This window comes from Leptodactylus fuscus, chromosome 1, assembly GCF_031893055.1.
Source record: "Leptodactylus fuscus isolate aLepFus1 chromosome 1, aLepFus1.hap2, whole genome shotgun sequence".
Classification (NCBI taxonomy): domain Eukaryota; kingdom Metazoa; phylum Chordata; class Amphibia; order Anura; family Leptodactylidae; genus Leptodactylus; species Leptodactylus fuscus.
Genome location: NC_134265.1, coordinates 250,772,613 through 250,792,225, shown reverse-complemented (window position 1 = coordinate 250,792,225; position 19,613 = coordinate 250,772,613). Strand labels below are relative to the sequence as shown.

At 40.4% G+C, this 19,613-nt stretch overlaps 1 protein-coding gene across 1 annotated transcript in view; it reads left to right on the top strand.

Moving 5' to 3' along the window:
• STPG2 (sperm tail PG-rich repeat containing 2) overlaps positions 1–19,613 on the top strand; it is a 571,273-nt gene that overhangs the window by 60,082 nt on the left and 491,578 nt on the right. The window contains exon 6 of the mRNA XM_075285753.1: positions 2,590–2,701. Coding sequence (XP_075141854.1) covers positions 2,590–2,701 — 112 coding nt within the window. The remainder of the gene's footprint in view (positions 1–2,589; positions 2,702–19,613) is intronic.

Below are 19,613 nucleotides of genomic sequence, written 5' to 3'. Positions count from 1 at the left end.
AATTCAAAGACAATGAAAAGTTAATCATTTTTGCAAATATGATAAATTAAACATTTTGCAGAGTTTTAAAGATTCTCTCTAATAATTTTTCTGATGGACTTTCTGTGGTCTGGTACTTGTCAGAATCCCAGCCATAATTTCCTTATTGTATCTGGGTTATCAAGGGGAGACACTACATGCACTAAAAGATAATTCAGCTACAATATGGAAATTATGGCTGGGTTTTTGACCATAGAAAGTTCCTGCATTCATGGTCATATTCATTGGAAACCGATCAGGACAACAGACTGTCACCACCAAGATGGTTAAAGAAAATCTTTAAAACTTTGCAAAATGTTTAAAGGGGCTCTATCTCTGGGAAAAGTCATTTTTAACTAATCACATCCTTGCATAGCCTTTAGAAAGTCTATTTCACACCTACCTTTAGTATGTAGATTGTCTCAGTGGTTTCTGAATAAGTCCGTTTTTATTCATATGCTAATTAGACTGGTGCATGATACATCGTGCACACCTCTCCTGTTGTTTCCTATGGGAGACTGCTGATGATGATGACTCAGCTTCCTGTTTGCTTCACACACATAGAAGATAATGGGAGAGAGGAGGCTGCTGGGAACTTCCTGAGCTGGCTGGAGGCTCATTAGCATATTAATAAAACGGACTTATTCAGACACCACTGTGGCAATCTAAATACTATAGGTAGGTGTGGAATAGCATTACTAAAGCCTGTGCAAGCATGTGTTTAGATAAAAATGACTTTTCCCAGTGATAGAGCCCCTTTAATAATTTTTGTTTCCATAAATGGTTTGTTTTTTTTAATTATTGTAAGATTTAAATATGGTTATGTTTCTGGGAAAAACCCCTTTAGGGTCAGTTCACATGTGAACCGTCCGCGCGGGTTTTGACACAGAGAGAGCCGCGTCTCTCTCTGGTCAAAACCCGCCTGCCGTGACCATCGTGGTCGTGGCTTTCCCCTCCTATGTCGGCTCAAATGAATGAGCCGACACAGGAGGGTGCTGCCACTAGGAAGCAGCCCGCCGCTAGCGGAAAAAAGAAGCCCGGCGGTCTGCATAGACCACCATTGTAAAGGGGCGGATTTTGAAGCGAAATCCGCTGTCAAAATCCGCCCCTTTGCCCACGTGTGAACTAGCCCTTAAGTATATTGAGAAATCTGTTAAAATGACCCCCCAAAATATTAAATTTCTTATTCCTGAAAAGGCAGGTATTGAACTAAGGGTAAGTGTTTTTCCCTTTAACAATCAATGGTAAATTATTATTACTTTAACCATGCTTTTTAACGCGTACCTCCAATTATAAAACAACATTTCATAACTTCATAGCACATGTGAATATAAGAGACTTTGTAATATATCTTATTAAATAAATATGTTTCCTTCTCAACTTATGAGCCTCCTCAAAAATAGCACAAGTATCCATACCCAGCCAAATAAACACACAGAAGTGTATGGAGAAGGTATGGGAACAAGGAATTTGCTGTCCATCTGTTTATTGATTCTGTACAGAGGTGAGGCATTGCGTTACAAGACATAGGGGAGTTGAAAGAGTTATCTCAGTTACAAAATGTAGTAGAGCTTCGCGACTGCAGTATGTGAGTGTTTTCCAGCATCCATCTCCTCCCCCTCCCCTCTCTATAGAATTCTTTCTTAGGCCGGGTTGTGAGTTTTTTGGACCGGAATTTGATGTGGAGGCTGCGTCAGATTCCAGTCCAAAAAATGGCTAGCCGCAACTGGCTGCCGCTGCAGTGCACCAGCATCCAGTCTCGGCATTTTGCTCTGGATTAGGCCCAAATAAATGAGCCTAGTCAGGAGGGAGTGTCGCGTCCTGAATCAGCTGCGGAATCCGCCTGAAGAAAGGGCATGTCCCTTCTTTTTTTCACAAGCAAGAACAAACCACTTGCAGAAAAAGGAAATGACCGGCTCCCATTGATTTCAATGGGAGGCGTTTTTTTAAGCTGGATTCGGACACTGTTTCCGCATCAAAATCTGGCCTAAAAAAACGCACATGTGAACCCGGCCTTAAGTAACTTAGTGTGATAAATGGAGATAAAAGCATTTTCTTAAAAAAGATATACTACAAAATTTTGTATTTCCATCTGCATTATTCGTTTATGAAAAGTTTATACTTGGAGGTGTCCGAAATACATTAGACCATTTCTTTGTATACAATATTAACTACATTACACATCATTTTGACAATTGCAGTATGTACAAGTTCAGTTACACACATCTTCCAATACAAAAACGTATACGGTATAAAGTAAGAAAGATCTCATGATTGTTATAACACCAGCATACATTCACTAAGAGATATAATACGATAGTTTTTTTGCAAGCATAATTCCCCTTTAAATTTCTTTGCCAGTCTTATTCAAATAAGATATGAGTCAGGCCCATTTCCAGTAGATGTAAGTGGCTATATCTTTCACTGTAAGTGCAGATGCCTCCATTAGTGAGTGATTCGGCCCTTATTAGAAACTGTAAACATGAGGAGGAAAGGCTTTCTCAGTTCTTGTTTGGATGTCTGCTCAATCTGAACTGCAGACTCATAAATCTTTCCTTGAACTTTCTAAAGGGAAAGTGCACTGCATTATGAGAATGTCAACTCCAAGAAGGAAGACAAGAAGAAATATGAGCCATTCGTTCCACGGTATCACGAAGTAATCGTATTACAGGAAGAGAAGAAGGTAAAGTCAATTTGGCTGTTCATAGTACTTAAATAAAATCATTTACTGTGAGAGTGGAACTCATGAATTCCTAGCCCATATGATTAGAAATGAACCCAAATGACTGCAACAGGCAATGTATTAGCAAAGGAAGAAATATAGTTCCCAAAAAGAAAAAGATCAATCTGCAGCTTATCTAAAACACATTTTTTCTTTAATCCCCTCAGTGGCTTTCACTGATTTGTATCGCAATGCACAAAAGCAAAACATGGATTTCTTGACATTAATCTGAATGATGTGTTCGCTGTAAATTTACTGCATCCATCCCGGTTATAGATTTTATTTTACTGAGCGAAGGAATCACTAATAATTTCTGGCTATGTTTTCACTCCCGATTTTTCTTCTTGGTTTGGGTGTTACAGTATAAGGGTAAGTTCAAAAACCGGGTAGCCGCGATTGAAAACCATGCACTGCAGCGGCATTCAGTTGCACACTCTGCAATGAATGGGCCTAGTCCGAAGGAGGGAGTGTCTTCAGGCTGAATTGCGAGGTGACTCGGCCTGAAGAATGAGCATGTCATGTTATAAGCGGCTCCCATTGATTTCAATGGAAGCCGTCTTTTTGGTCAGGATTTTGAGGCGGATACAGCCTCAAAATCTTGACCAAAAAACTCTATGTGAACTTACCCTAAACCACCAACTAGAGCTTTACTTTGGAGTCTCATGAATTAGGCGCATCCTCCCAGAGTCCTTAAGTCTAGGCGTACACTTTGCCTTCATTTACGCCACTTTTGTGGTGCGAATAATGTTGAATGTGGTGCAGGTGGTGATCACCCATTGTCAGAAAAGTGTCAAGCCCAAAAAATCTACTTGTGACAATTTTATCAATCGCAAATCGATTTGTGACTATTTTATGCTACAAAAGTGGCGTATTATTAGAAATCCTTCCCTTATTTTGAAAGGTTTGTGTGAATTTTTTTGTATTAACATAAATTTTGTCACCTATCTACTTATATACATAGCGACTGTCAATAGTAATGAGGCGAGATGTGAAGACTTCTCCCCTCATGAATACCGTGAGTTCACTATACTCTGTGATAGTTCCTTTTGGGCTGGGTTCACACTGTGCTTTTTTCACTCAATAAATGTATTTTTTTCTAAATTGCAGTAATAAGTAGCACATTTTACTATTTATGTTAGCTGGCTAGCACATTTTTATTTTGCCAGTAAAACTGACTTTTTTTCAGTTTTGATGGTCCTAACTTCTTGCTGAAATGCGTAGTAAAACCATGCTACCTATTACTGCAATTTAAAGAAAAAAAAAAACATGTATTGTCCATTTTTTGGTGACAGAACTCTCTATAATACAAGCAGTATTTTAGGATCATTACAAGATAACCAAGCACAAGACACCAGGTCTCTGCTGCTTCACATCTCTGATCATGAGTATTTAACCACTTAGATGCATTGGTCAAATGCAACCACAATAATTGAGTTATTACTTTCACTTTTCTGTATCATAATCGGTAATGGGACAACCCCGTGGCACGTTCGCAGGAGCCATCTTATTAATATGGCAACTGAGAGCCTTTTGAAGGTTCCCAGGACTGCCATATTATTGTAGCTATTGAAGACTGCCCAAAACCCATAAGAAAATGGCGGTTTTGCTTTTTTCAATTACACACATTATGAATTTTCTCCCAGCTTCCTAGTACATTGTACAGAATATTGAAAATTACCATTTTGAGGTACAATTTGTCTTGCAAAAAACAATCCCTCATGCGATTATGTAAATATAAAAATGAAAAAATTATGGATCAGATTATAGATTTTAAATGGTGACATAAAATATAATACACAATACACAATTGCCATTTTTATAAATTATAATATGTTATACATAATATCTATGCTATTTAGTGTTTTTTTTATGATGATCATATAATGAAGAGTATAGATAAAATGAGTTTATGGTAATTTACTTTCCAATGTTAAGCTGAGTTCACACTGTTTTTTTTGGCCAGGATTTTGATGCGGAATCCACCTCAAAATCCGACTCCAAAAAAAGCCTCCCTTTGACTTCAATGGGAGCCGTTCACTTTTTTCCACCAGCGTTTTCTTGCCGCTCGCAAAAAAAAGAAGCGAGCTGTCCTATCTTTACACGGATTCCGTGGCTGAATCCACCGCAGCGTCTGCGGCGCAACACTCCCTCCCGACTAGGCCTATTCATTTGGGCCTAATCCAGAGTGGAATGCCATGACTGGATGCTGGTGCAGTGTGGCTAGCCGTTTTTTGGACCAGATTCTGAGGCAGTCTCCGCAATAAAAAAAACGGTCCAAAAAAACCTCATGTGAACTTACCCTTAAAGTTTTAGTAATTTCCAAGATATATATGAATACATTTTTTATTTTTTATTTTTTTATTTAGTGAATTTTCAGCAAGTTACAGAAGGGATCTTCTGTCTATTAAACATTTTATTCTACTTAATTTTTATAAGATTTACACCAAGCCTCAAACCCCAACCTTGTATATATATAACCTATATATCAGGTAGACACCCTAACAGGTGAGCAACAGCCTCATTTATTCTCACTGGGAGAATGTTTTCTGATCAAAAGTTTCAATAGTATTTTTCTTTCCATTCACAATGTATTGGTATATAGAAATATATATTTATATGCCAGTACTGTATGCTTAAAAAGTATACTGTATTTTTTTTTTTTTTTTTTTTTAAATTTACTATCAAAACTTGAAAATGAAAGTTGAAGTTTTGGGCGGACAGACTTTCCTGTGCCTATTTTGCACAATGAGTCCAGGTTTTGAGACCTGGACAGACCTAATGAATATTAAGGGTATAGCCCTTTAAGTAGATAGGAGATCCAATAGAAACCTCCTTATTACTTTTCACTGCATTGAGCGGAAGTCTCAGTGAATACTAATAAATTGCCTGGCTGGGTGAAATTAAATATTGACCAGGTACGGTGCCTGAAAACCAAGAGTGTTCACATGGCTGGTATTCATCCTGTCCGTCATTCATGTTTTCTGATGAAAAACAGCAACTGACATAAAAACATCATCTGAGCCTCAGCATGATAAAAGCTGCTCCTACTGGACTCACTACTGGCTAATGGAGGTCTTCCCCACATGAAGCCTCCAAGTCAAGCTCCACCATTGATGTCTATTTTGTATGTGGTCAGACATTGTCCTCATCATTTTCTGCCTCCTTTAATCAGCCAATCATAATCAAGTTGATCCACTGCTATGTGATTGGGTGATTCATTTGGACTTTAGCTTAGGATATAAGCGGTCACCCTAATGCAGCACATAAGACTCCATTTTCATCGGCATAGCCTGTCAGGTAAAATTTTGTCTGCAAAGCCATTTTGTTCTTTTCTTATACAACATGGGCCTCATATAAGTCAAATTTCAGCACAGAATTCATTGTGCATGGAATGATTATTTAATTTCTAAAATATTATCATTTCATTACAAGTTACATAGTTATTTAGGCAGTATGAAAGAAAAAAGACATAAGTCCATCAAGTTCAACCAGGGAATAGGAAAGGACATGGGAAGTTGAATTCTTGACTGTTCGGAATTGCAAAAAATAGACATGACAAGTGTTTTTTTAACATTAGACTATAGTAGTATTTTCTGTCTCTTAGAATAACAACTGTACTGCAGTATTTAGAGGTACAACAGGATTCCTTTAATTTTGCACCCTTTAGTCCAAAATTGTAGATCGTCAGGTCACATGTGTTAAAGTACAGTATTGTACAGAAAGAGAATCCGATAGATAGCTAGAGAGATAGATTCGATAATTATGGATAATTAATTTTAGCTACAATATAAGGCCTGGTTCACATCTGCGTTTGGTATTCCAATTGAGGAAACCGCTTGGGGAACAGAATACTGAAAGCAATAAAAAGTGGTTGACTAATAAACCACACGGACCCCCATAGGCTATAATGAGGTCCGTGTGTTTTCTGCGCAGTATCTGCACAAATCATGTAGAGAGAAAAGTTGTGCTTGCTGTATTTTTCTCTCCACATGATTCATGCGGATACCGCACAGAAAAGACACGGAACCCATTATAGTCTATGGAGTCTGTGTGGTTTCTTAGCGACCCTCTTTTTACTGCGTTCAATATTCTGTTCGGGGGGTCCCCAAGCAGACTCCCCAAACGGAATACCAACTGCAGATGTGAACCAAGCCTAAGTCTGATCATCAGCTCATTCATTTGAGTCATTAAGCTAGGGGGCGTTCACATTACCGTTGGTGACCGTCTGCAGTGTCTGTAGCTATTACAAGATTTTGGCAACGGACACTAGCAGAACCGTCAGAATTTCCATTCATTTCAATGGAATTTTATCTTCCGTCTGTTTGTTTCCAGTGGACCAAAAAATTCTATATGCAGGACTTTTCTGTCCTTTAGAAAAAAAACATATGGCAAGTGTCCGTTATTTTTTTAACATTGAAGTCTATGGGAAACGGACTTATAATGGACAGTAACTGATAGTCATCAGTTACTGTCCAACAGTTCAAAATAAGGAAAAGAAAACAGCCTCAAGCATATATAAAAAAGTTCAAGTATGAAAAAGTGGTCACTCACAGTAGGTGGTCAGAAGAAAGGTGCAGCGGTCCAAAGGGTTGATGGTAGTGAAAGGACGATCTCCTCTGGTGGAGACGTAGTAAACGAAGATACATAAGCAGGAAAATCCAGCACTAAGAGTCGTCCGCTTGTGTAAAACTTAACTTTTATTCATTGGGAGTCGAGCTCCAAATGAAATGTACATGGTCCAAGTACAGAGGTGGGTAACTGGCCAGTTAGTGCTGGATTTTATTGCTTACTAGAGGGAGGACCCGGCTTCGCACGGGTATATTACATTTTATGTTTGTGTAGTGGCCCCATAAGAAATGTCCAATTTTGCACTGGTGTATTTTGTATGTGGTTTGTGTGTATGTCCATAAGCGTCATGTGATTATGTGTATCTCATTTTGGATATCAGTGAAAAACCTATGATCAGTTGTTATGGATACCTGGAGTAAAGCTGTATCTAATCCTTCCCCGTGTAGTACTGTGTTTAGACTCAAGTATCTAATCCTTGTTGGTGTGGTACTGTTTGCAGATGCACATATCTAATCCTCCGGCGTGTGGTACTGTGTGCAGATGTGTGTATCTAATCCTCCCCTGTGTGGCATTGTGTGAAAAGGCACGTATCTAATCCTCCGGTAAGTGAAACTGTGTGCAGACATGCATATCTAATCTTACGGCATGTGGTACTATGTGCTGATGCGCGTATCTAATCTTCTGGCGTTGTGGTACCGTGTGCAGAAAGGTGTATCTAATCCTCTGGTGTGAGGTACTTTGTGCAGATGCGCGTATCTAATCCTCCCCAGTGTGGTACTGTGTGCTGAGACGCGTATCTAATTATCTGGCATGTGGTACTGTGTGCAGAGGCATGTATCTAATCCTCCAAAGTGTGGTACTGTGTGAAGAGGCGCGTATCTAATCCTATGGCGTGTGGAACTGTGTGTAGACACGCATATCTAATCCTACAGCATGTGGTACTGTATGCAGACGCATGTATCTAATCCTATAGCGTGTACAACTGTGTGAAGACGTGCGTATCTCATCGTCTGGCATGTGAAACTGTAAGCAGACGCGTGTATCTAATCCTACGGCATGTAGTACTGTGTGCAGATGTGCGTATCTAATCCTCCCTTGTGTGGTATTGTGTGAAAAGGCGCATATCTAACCCTACGGCGTGTGTAACTGTGTGTATACGCGTGTATCTAATCCTACGGCATGTGGTACTGTGTGCAGATGCGCGTATCTAATCCTCTGGCGTGTGGTACTGAGTGCTGAGACGCGTATCTAATTCTCTGGCTTGTGGTACTGTGTGCAGAGGCATATATCTAATCCTCCAAAGTGTGGTACTGTGTGCAGACACACGTATCTAATCCTCCCCTGTGTGGTATTGTGTGAAGAGGCACATATCTAATCCTGAGGCATGTGATACTTTGTGCAGACGCGCGTATCTAATCCTCCCCATGTTGTACTGTGTGCTTAGACACGTATCTAATTCTCTGGCTTGTGGTACTGTGTGCAGACACACGTATCTAATCCTCACCTGTGTGGTATTGTGTTAAGAGGCACGTATCTAATCCTGCGGCATGTGGAACTGTGTGTAGACGCACGTATCTAATCCTACGGCATGTGTTACTGTGTGCAGACGCGTATATCTAATCCTCTGGCGTGGGGTACTGTGTGCAGACGCATGTATCTAATCCTCCCTGTGTGGTACTGTCTGCTGAGACGCATATCTAATTCTCTGGCTTGTGGTACTGTGTGCAGAGGCATGTATCTAATCCTCCAAAGTGTGGTACTGTATTCAGGCACACATATCTAATCCTCCCCTGTGTGGTATTGTGTGAAGAGGCGTGTATCTAATCCTATTGCGTGTGGAACTGTGTGTAGACGCGTGTATCTAATCCTACGGCATGTGGTACTGTGTGCAGACGCGCGTATCTAATCCTATGGCGTGTGGTACTGTGTGCAGATGTGCGTATCTAATCCTCTGGCATGTGGTACTATGTGCAGATGAGCGTATCTAATCCTCCCCCGTGTGGTACTATGTGCAGATGAGCGTATCTAATCCTCCCCCGTGTGGTACTGTGTGCTGAGACGCACATCTATTTCTCTGACTTGTGGTACTATGTGCAGAGGCATGTATCTAATCCTCCAAAGTGTGGTACTGTGTGCAGACACACGTATCTAATCCTCCCCTGTGTGGTATTGTGTGAAGAGGCGCGTATCTAATCCTACGGCGTGGGGAACTGTGTGTAGACACACATATCTAATCCTGCGGCATGTGGTACTGTGTGCAGATGTGCATATCTTATGCTCTGGTGTGTGGAACTGTGTGTAGACACGTGTATCTAATCCTATGGCGTGTACAACTGTCTGCAGACGCGCTTATCTAATCCTCTGGAGTGTGGAACTGTGTGTAGACGCGCGTATCTAATCCGACGACATGTGGTACTGTGTGCAGACGTGCAAATCTTATGCTCTGGTGCGTGGAACTGTGTGCAGATGCGTGTATCCAATCCTTTGGCATGTGGTACTGTGTGCAGACGCATGTATCCAATCCCCCGGGGTGTGGTACTTTGTGCAGACATGTGTATCTAATCCTTCGGCATGTGGAACTGTGTGCAGACGCACGTATCAAATCCTTCAGTGTGTGGAACTGTGTGCAGAAGCGCGTATGTAATCCTCTGGTTTGTGGGACTGTGTGCAGACGCATGTATCTAATCTTCTGGAGTGTGATACTGTTTGCTGATCTGTGTATCTAATCCTCTGATGCGTGTATCTCAGCTTGGATATCAGTGTTGGGTTGTGCATGTGGAGTGACCATGTGTATTGCAGTTGGAATATGAGTGAAAGTCTTGCAGGTTTGTATTGGCTAAGGGGGGGGCACTGTGTTTGAAATGCTGTATCTCAGCAACGGTACGTCCGAGCGAGTTGGAGTCTCGTCTTAAACCTTCCCGGATACCTGAAGTATCTCTGTACCAAATTTGGTGAAGATCGGTCCAGTCGTTTGGTTCGCATTAGAGCACAGACAGACAGACAGACAGACAGACAGACAGACAGACAGACAGACAGACAGAAATTCATTTTTATAATATAGGGAGATGTATCTTCATCAGTTAGTGTCCGTTTGTGTATGTTATGATAGGTGTCGATTTTTTTTTTTAAACAGACACCTTCATAACGGAATCCAACAGTAGTGTGAACCCTGCCTTAATGAAGATGCCTTATAATCTTAAAATCCTGACAAGAAATGCTGAACACAAACTAACATGTTCAGTAGGTTGGAATGGTTTTTAAATCTCACCAGAGAAGAAAGACATACTGAATGATGGGCAAATGCCATACCTATTATGACTATTGTACAGCAGCAGGTAAATTCACAGAATATCACATAATTCTGAATTCGGCCTGAATCAGCAGAAATTGCTACAATTGTTTATAATATGTGTGTGTGTGTTTGTGCATATATACTGTATATCTGCCCATGTAAACAAACATCAGCGGGGAGGCCTGGAGAGATGGAGAAGGATCAATGTAAATACCTCTATTTTGTTATGTTATGCCATATTTAGTTTTTTTTTAACTTGGAAAAATCTTTTAAGCCCATTAGTTACGTCATATATATTATATTGCTGAATAATAAGAAAATATAACCAAAATAGTTAGGAAGAACATAAAACAATTAAGTTTTTTGCTGCTGTAAACCACAGCTATTACAGTGGCAGCCAGCATTTTGCCCGTGAGTCTATAGCTTACGGCGCGGCCAAAAATGGGCTATAAAACAGGTGCACTCAAGGGACACTGTTGTAAACTACTTAAAGTGTATCAGTTGTTATGTTTGTACATGAGGATTATTACTATATCTGGGTACTATTTACTAATATTCCACATATTTTTTTAAGTTTTGTGCATTCTGTATCTCGAGGTTGTAGTGTCTCCCAGGTTGTGGGTTGAATCTGCCATACACTGCTTACACTAGGTAGAGGGGATAGCTGCTCTATAGCTGTCTCTTTCTCACTCACTCACTCACTCACTCACTCACTCACTCACTCAGAAACAGCCCTAGGAACATACAGGGCATGTATAGAGAAGTACTGACATGTACTTTTGTGAATAAAGTGCTTTGGTTGTGATAAAAAGCTTCTTTCAATCTCCTATGTCAGCCTAAATCTGTCAACTCATATTTCTTGAACTGCTTATTTTTCTATCTCCATAGACTTCTATATAGATGTTTAATTTGAGTCATGTCACCTACAGTCTCAGAGCAGATATAGAATTTTTGAATGATTTTCAAAGTGAAAGACTTCTGCTTTGATGTTCTCTTGATACCTTATAGTCTCTATTTATATCACAGAAGTGATATAAATATGGCACATGTACTTAGTAGATGATCAGCAGCTCCGGTAGTCTGGCTGCAGCAGTCTCGTATGTTTTCAGTTAACAGAATTTATTTTTTTAACAGGTGGACACAATAGAACAGATTTACTGAGAGTAGTGTTTCATATAGCACTGAAAAGTTTGCTGAAGTCTGTGAAAGATGTGCCAATTTTTTAAGGGGCATATACTATAGCTCTTAAAGGGGTTTTCCGGGCTTATCAACTATTGTTATTGTCATGACCTGATTGCGTGTGTGTGTTGGTGTATGTTTCTGTCAGGGATTCGATCCGGGCTTCTGTGGTTTGCTGGTGGGTTCCCTACCATTGAGCCATCAGTGTGTACATAGTGTTCTGGCCTTCTGAACACACTTGAGGTTATAAGTGTAAACCTCAGGTGTTATGTATTGCCATCATCCCATGGAAGGAGTCTGGGGCCTTTATTAGGAAGAGGGCTGTCTCCACCAGTTGCTGGTTTTTGTGGTCCCAACCTAGAATTCTTGGCCTTAGGAAGAGGAGGAGTGGGTTGTTTGTGCTTACTGACTAGAAAGGAGTTTGAGTGTTGTTTGTGTGTGAGTTTGGTTTTTCCTCCACACTTCTACTCTACCCTGCCCTTCGCGTATGTTTGTTTGGCACTATCTGGTTGTTTGAGGTGGGTTCCAGTTCATTTTACCCCAGTCTCGTGTTTACCCTTTCCTCACCTCTCCACTGTCCCTCTCCTCATTTTCTCTGGTTTTGTATTGTGTTGTGCTGCGTGTCCGTTGTCCAGCACATCCCGTCCGGTTTGTTTGTCTGCAGCTGCACCTTTATTTCTGTAGGGGTCACCACCATAGTATCCCCAGTCCCTAGCTCTCTTGCAGCTCTTGTCCTATCTGTCTGTTAGGTCTTTGTGCTAGAGAGCCAGGAGTTGTCAGGGCCAAGGCTAGCTTGGGGACAGCTGACCACCACCCGCAGGCAGGGCCTAGCTAGCCACCGTAGTGCCAGGGATAGTCTCCTTCCCCTGTTTCCTTAGCGGTGCAATCTGCAGCCCGGAATCTGTGTCTGGACTTTGACACGAACGTGACAGTTATATCCTTAGAATAGGTCATCAAATGAAGGTTACCAGCTGTTTGAAGAAACCACGGTATTTGGAAGAGTGATACAGCTTCTTTTTACACTAGGCACAGTGCTGTACATTTTAAAGAAACAGTGGCGGACCCTGAGTGATCTTCAACTAAGATCAATTGATCAGCACAGAAAACACATTGAGGCTAGAGCCCCACGGGCCAGAAATACCGCTGATAGGGACATTAAAGTGTCCTCATAAGAGTATGTTGCAGAGTTCCAAATTAGATAATTAATTAACAGGCCTAGATGGCCTGCAGCCATTTTCTCTTTTAAGCCTGGAGAACTGATTAAAGACACAAGATGGTAGTGTATCAAAAGAGTTCTGATTTTATTATAAGAAAAAGGTAGTTTAAATACATTACAGACAAAGAGCTGGCTTGGCTATTCTAATTAGTATAAAACATGATTGGTCATAGAGATATAAGATAAGCCTGGCACATGACTATTGGCTGAGGCTCATTATAATCTGCATCTCATTATAGTTTTCCACACTGGGATGGACTTTCCCATGAAACAAAGAAGGATTCAAAATACTTATGTGTGAGCTAACATCCCAGACTATGTCTATATGTATATATCATGGCAAAAGAGATAAGATGACATGTTGCAACTTAATTAACAATTAGCTACATAGATTCTGTCTATACAAACTCTAAGTGACCTTCATAAACCATAAAATATGACAAAGTGCCCAGATACCATAAGATTAATACTTTTGTTGGTTATGTGTCCATACATCATGTAAAGGAGATAAGAGATATACAAAGTCAGCTGCATCTTCTCAAAATGAGGTCCTTGAGAGATAAGGATTAGCAACCTATGCATTAACGTTCATTATCACATTCCTTAAAGTCTAACAAAGGGCCTCCTTGACTTAAGCAGAAAAAATACATACTTATACAGTTTATATGTGAAAGATTACAAGATGACTGCCAAAATACAAAGATGGAGGACTTAACTCTAACACCGCGATTTGGCCGCGGTGGAAATGCCGCTGGAAAAATTGCAGCATTTTACAGTAACTGCAAAATGGATGGGATTTTTGCGAATCTCATACCCACTTTACGTTAAAAACCGGAGAGCGGCTACGTTTCGATTTCCAAAATTTCAGCATGTCAATTACAAATACGGAAACTCCAGCAGCTTCCCTGTAGATATAATTGTAACAGAAAGTCCGCAAAGGAAAACTCAGTGAATTTTCTGTATAAAGTGCTGCGGAAAGAACCGCAATGCTTTCCTGCCGCGGTTTTTCCCGCAGCAATTTATAGCTGCGGGTCGTTCTGTGGGGCCTTAGCCTTAATAGCTATTTTGACTCCTCTTATGGCAGACTATGCATACAATCACATTATTCAGTTGTGAGTTGGTATATATTTGTGTTATAATTTACATCTGTTTCTGGTTTTAGAGTTTTCCAAACTTTCTGATGCTGGGACCTGTTTCCTGTATTCTGACTCCATTCACCTGTACTCTGCCTCTGTTCTTCTGTTTCCTGTATTCTGCCTCTATTCACCTGTACTCTGCCTCTGTTCTTCTGTTTCCTCTATTCTGACTCTATTCTCCCATCTACTCTATTCTGCTGTCTACTATATTCCTTTATTCTGGCTGTATTCTACTGTGTTATATTCTCCTGAATTCTGGCTCCATTCTCCTGTCTCCTATAATCCTGTATTCTGCCAATATTTTCCTGTTTACTAAATCTATGTAATCTCTCTCTATTCTGCCTATATTCTCCAGTATTCTGGCTCTATTCTCCTGTCTCCTATATTCATGCATTCTGCCAAAATTATCCTGTTTCCTGTGTTCTGCCAAAATTATCCTGTCTACTAAATCTATGTATTCTGTCTCTATACTGCCTGTATTCTTCAGTATTCTGGCTCTATTCTCCTGTCTCTTATATCCCTGCATTCTGCCAACATTATCTTGTTTCCTATATTCCTGTATTCTGGCTGTATTCTCCTTTCTCCTATATTCCTGTATTCTGGCTGTATTCGGTCTTTATTTTCATGTCTCCTATATTCCTGTATTCTGCCAACATTATCCTGTCTACTAAATCTATGTATTCTGTCGCTATACTGCCTGTATTCTTCAGTATTCTGGCTCTATTCTCCTGTCTCTTATACCTCTGCATTCTGCCAACATTATCCTGTCTACGGTATTCTCTTGTATTCTGCTCCTCTTTCTTATGGCTCTGTTTTCCAGTATTGTACATATATTCGCCCATCTCCTATATTCCTGCATTCTGGCTCTATCTGATGTATCCTGTTCTCCTTTATTACATCCCAAGTCTCCTGTCTCCTATTCTCCTGCATTCTGGCTCTTTTCTCATGTATTCTGCCACTGTTTTACTATATTAATGTATCCTACCTCTATTTTCTTGTATTATGACCCTGTTCTCCTGTATTCTGCCATTATTCTCTTTCTGCTTATATTTCTATATTCTAGCTCTATTCTCCTGTCTCCTATATTCTTGTTCTGTCCTTCTGTTTCCTGTATTTCTGTATTTTGCCTCTGTTATCTTGTCTCCTCTATGCCTATATTCTGGCTCAGTGGTTCTTAACCTTGTTTGAGGTACCAAACCCACCAGTTTCATATGCACATTCACCGAAGCCTTCTTTAGTGATAAATGAAATATGATTTTTTTCCAAATTCAAGACATAGGTATATGTTTTTTACTGGTACACAAAATGAACTGTGCATATGGGTTCGATTGAACCCCGGTTAAGAACCACTGTTCTGGCTGTATCTCTGGTCTCCTACTCTCCTGTATTCCACCTCTATTCTCCTGTCTTCTATTTTCCAGTCTATTCTATTGTCCTAGGAGGTTTACAGTATGTAGTGTTACCGTCAGAACTTCCAAATCACTTCACAGCCACCATCGTGATCTTGGCTTCACTGTGCAGGATAACAAGGATATCGAAGGAGTGATCTGGGGATCATGTAATCAGCAAGGCCCAACATTCATTAGATTTTGCTGGCACGAAGATAGGTGGGACATGTTAGGTGGTGCCAAAAAGACACAACCTTGCCCCACCAACCTTGCTCCACTATCAGAAAGGTAGCATGACTCCTGGCATATTGATGACAGCATTTGAGGAGGTAAGCTGCAGAAGTCAGAGCATTTTATGACACCTGGAGCTAGTGTTGGTCCCTTACTGTATAATACAGTGAGAATCCTGAAGCTCCTGTGTCTGCTACAGCTCTATGTTGTACTATTACAGTACAGAGGGTTAACTATATGCTCAGCACAAAGTCATAGTTACAGATCATAGTGCATAACAATACTAGGACTCCTAGGAAACTAGCTATCCCATATCTAGCTCTCTAAGGCAAATACAACCAAAAATTATGTGAAAGTGAAAAGCGACATTATTATACCCTGGGGTCTCTTCAGACCCTAAAGTATAATAGAGGGAAGCCCAGGGAAGGTGTGAAAAATAGAAAAAAAAACATTCATACTCATATTCCCTTACCTCCCTTGGACCTCCTTGCGGCATATGATGATCTATCTTGGCCTCCTTGGTGACTTCATAAACCTGTGATTAGGGCTTAGCAGTGAAATGGGAACTCCAAGCGTCATGATGTTCAATGTGCCCGTTTGACCGCTGGTGGCCCAATCACAGTCCTCAGCGGAGACCCTTGGGTGCATGACATCACCAGGAGAACGCTGGGCACCATAAAGAAGCCCTAAAAGGGAGGGCAAGTTTGAATTCCCCCCCCTCCCTTTGCGGTTACACCTATTATCAGCATCTTTTCAGGCCTCAGAGTATAATGTATCAGGCATTTTAGCCAGTTTGAGACTCAATTTGTTCAGTTTTGAAAAAAACCCAAGCAATTTGGAATATTCTGGACGAACCTGGCTTGGTATGGTGTAGAGTATTAAGGAGTTAATTTAAAAAAACCTAGCATTTTGTATGTACAGCTTCTTTTCAGATCTACTATATGTTTTCATAGCAACAGACTACTTGCAAATTGTGTGGTGTTATGCCGCAGTCATCTGCCACTCGTCTCTCTGTCCTCGATATCTACCAAATTTAACTGGTCACTTACTTTTCAGACAACTTAGTCTCATTTCATAGAGCATGTGATTCTGGACCAAAATTTAATGTACTTTAATTAAAAATGTTGCTGCTTTTTGCTTGAAAAACCTGTCTAAGGCTAAGGACCTCACAGGACGTCCTGCAGCAATAAAGTGCTGCTGGAAAAACCGTGGTGCCAATGCATTGCGGTTCTTCCCACAGCACTTTAAAAAGAAAGTTTGCAAAGTTTTCCTCCGTGGACTTTCGATTACAGTTATATCTATGGGGAAACCGCCAGTGTTTCCGCAGATATAATTGTCATGCTGAGATTTCCAAAACCACGGCGTTTCTGAACGGTGGTTTTTACTGCAAAGTGGGCACAGGATTCACTTGAATCTCATCCGCTTTGCCTATACTGCAAAATACAGCGATTTTCCCCGCACCATTTCCTCCGTGGACAAATCGCGGCGTTTCCGGTCCATGGGGCCCCGGCCTAAGGCTAAGGCCCCGTGTTGAGGAAACTCTGAAAAACAGCTTTTTTTTTTTGTTGCAGATTTTGATTAGTTTTTTGAGTCAAAACCAAAAATCGCTACAGGAGTCATGGGCAATATATAGGAAGTTCTTATGCTTCTATCTTCTGCTCAGTCCACTCTTGGCTTTAGCTAAAAAAAAACCACAGCAAAATCTGCAACTAAAAATACCCGTGTTCCCGCAATGTGGGGCCTCAGTCTACAGGTCAGTCAAGTATTTGCTGTTGTACAGTTACTCCTGGCAGAATTACATGTAAATATACCAGTGTTAGTACTAATACAGTATATACAGTCCTATGAAAAAGTTTGGGCACCCCTATTAATCTTAATCATTTTTTGTTCTAAATATTTTGGTGTTTGCAACAGCCATTTCAGTTTGATATATCTAATAACTGATGGACACAGTAATACTTCAGGATTGAAATGAGGTTTATTGTACTAACAGAAAATGTGCAATATGCATTAAACCAAAATTTGACCGGTGCAAAAGTATGGGCACCCTTATCATTTTATTGATTTGAATTCCCCTAACTACTTTTTACTGACTTACTGAAGCACAAAATTGGTTTTGTAACCTCAGTGAGCTTTGAACTTCATAGCCAAATGTATCCAATCATAAGAAAAGGTATTTAAGGTGGCCAATTGCAAGTTGATCTCCTATTTGAATCTCCTCTGAAGAGTGGCATCATGGGCTACTCAAAACAACTCTCAAATGATCTGAAAACAAAGATTATTCAACATAGTTGTTCAGGGGAAGGATACAAAAAGTTGTCTCAGAGATTTAACCTGTCAGTTTCCACTGTGAGGAACATAGTAAGGAAATGGAAGACCACAGGGACAGTTCTTGTTAAGCCCAGAAGTGGCAGGCCAAGAAAAATATCAGAAAGGCAGAGAAGAAGAATGGTGAGAACAGTCAAGGACAATCCACAGACCACCTCCAAAGAGCTGCAGCATCATCTTGCTGCAGATGGTGTCACTGTGCATCGGTCAACTATACAGCGCACTTTGCACAAATAGAAGCTGTATGGGAGAGTGATGAGAAAGAAGCCGTTTCTGCACGTACGCCACAAATAGAGTTGCCTGAGGTATGAAAAAGCACATTTGGACAAGCCAGCTTCATTTTGGAAACAAAAATTGAGTTGTTTGGTTATAAAAAAAGGCGTTATGCATGGCGTCCAAAAAGAAACAGCATTCCAAGAAAAACACTTGCTACCCACTGTAAAATTTGGTGGAGGTTCCATCATGCTTTGGGGCTGTGTGGCCAATGCCGGCATCGGGAATCTTGTTAAAGTTGAGAGTCGCATGGATTCCACTCAGTATCAGCAGATTCTTGAGAATAATGTTCAAGAATCAGTGACGAAGTTGAAGTTACGCCGGGGATGGATATTTCAGCAAGACAATGATCCAAAACACCGCTCCAAATCCTCAGGCATTCATGCAGAGGAACAATTACAATGTTCTGGAATGGCCATCCCAGTCCCCAGACCTGAATATCATTGAACATCTGTGGGATGATTTGAAGCGGGCTGTCCATGCTCGGCGACCATCTAACTTAACTGAACTTGAATTGTTTGTCCAAAATACCTTCATCCAGGATCCAGGAACTGATTAAAAGCTACAGGAAGCGACTAGAGGCTGTTATCTTTGCAAAAGGAGGATCTACTAAATATTAATGTCACTTTTCTGTTGAGGTGCCCATACTTTTGCACCGGTCAAATTTTGGTTTAATGCATATTGCACATTTTCTGTTAGTACAATAAACCTCATTTCAATCCTGAAATATTACTGTGTCCATCAGTTATTAGATATATCAAACTGAAATGGCTGTTATAAACACCAAAATATTTAGAACTAAAAATGATTAAGATTAATAGGCGTGCCCAAACTTTTTCATAGGACTGTAGTGGAAGGGGGCACACTGCTCCTTATTGTACATGCTCACAGCCTGAAAGGCAAATAGAAAATGTGGGCATATTAGCAGCAGAAAAAAAAAATTGATAGGACACCATATATGAAGGGTTATCTAATTATAGAACAGACTGCCAAGCAAGACCTGCAGAAATTAAAATCTTTCATGAAAACAGATCCTTTAAGTTAGAATATAGGAGACAGATCCTAGGAAGCTTGACTAGTGGACCAGTGAACATAGGATTTGTTTGTAGTCTGCTACTGCAGAGACACATACACAATAGACATATCATTTCTAAGTCATCCTTTATATGCAAAACTTATGTTTAGATCGTGTTCTCAAACACAACCATTGCTGTCTATTATAGATTTGTTCTTCTTTACCTGTCCACTTGACTGAACATGT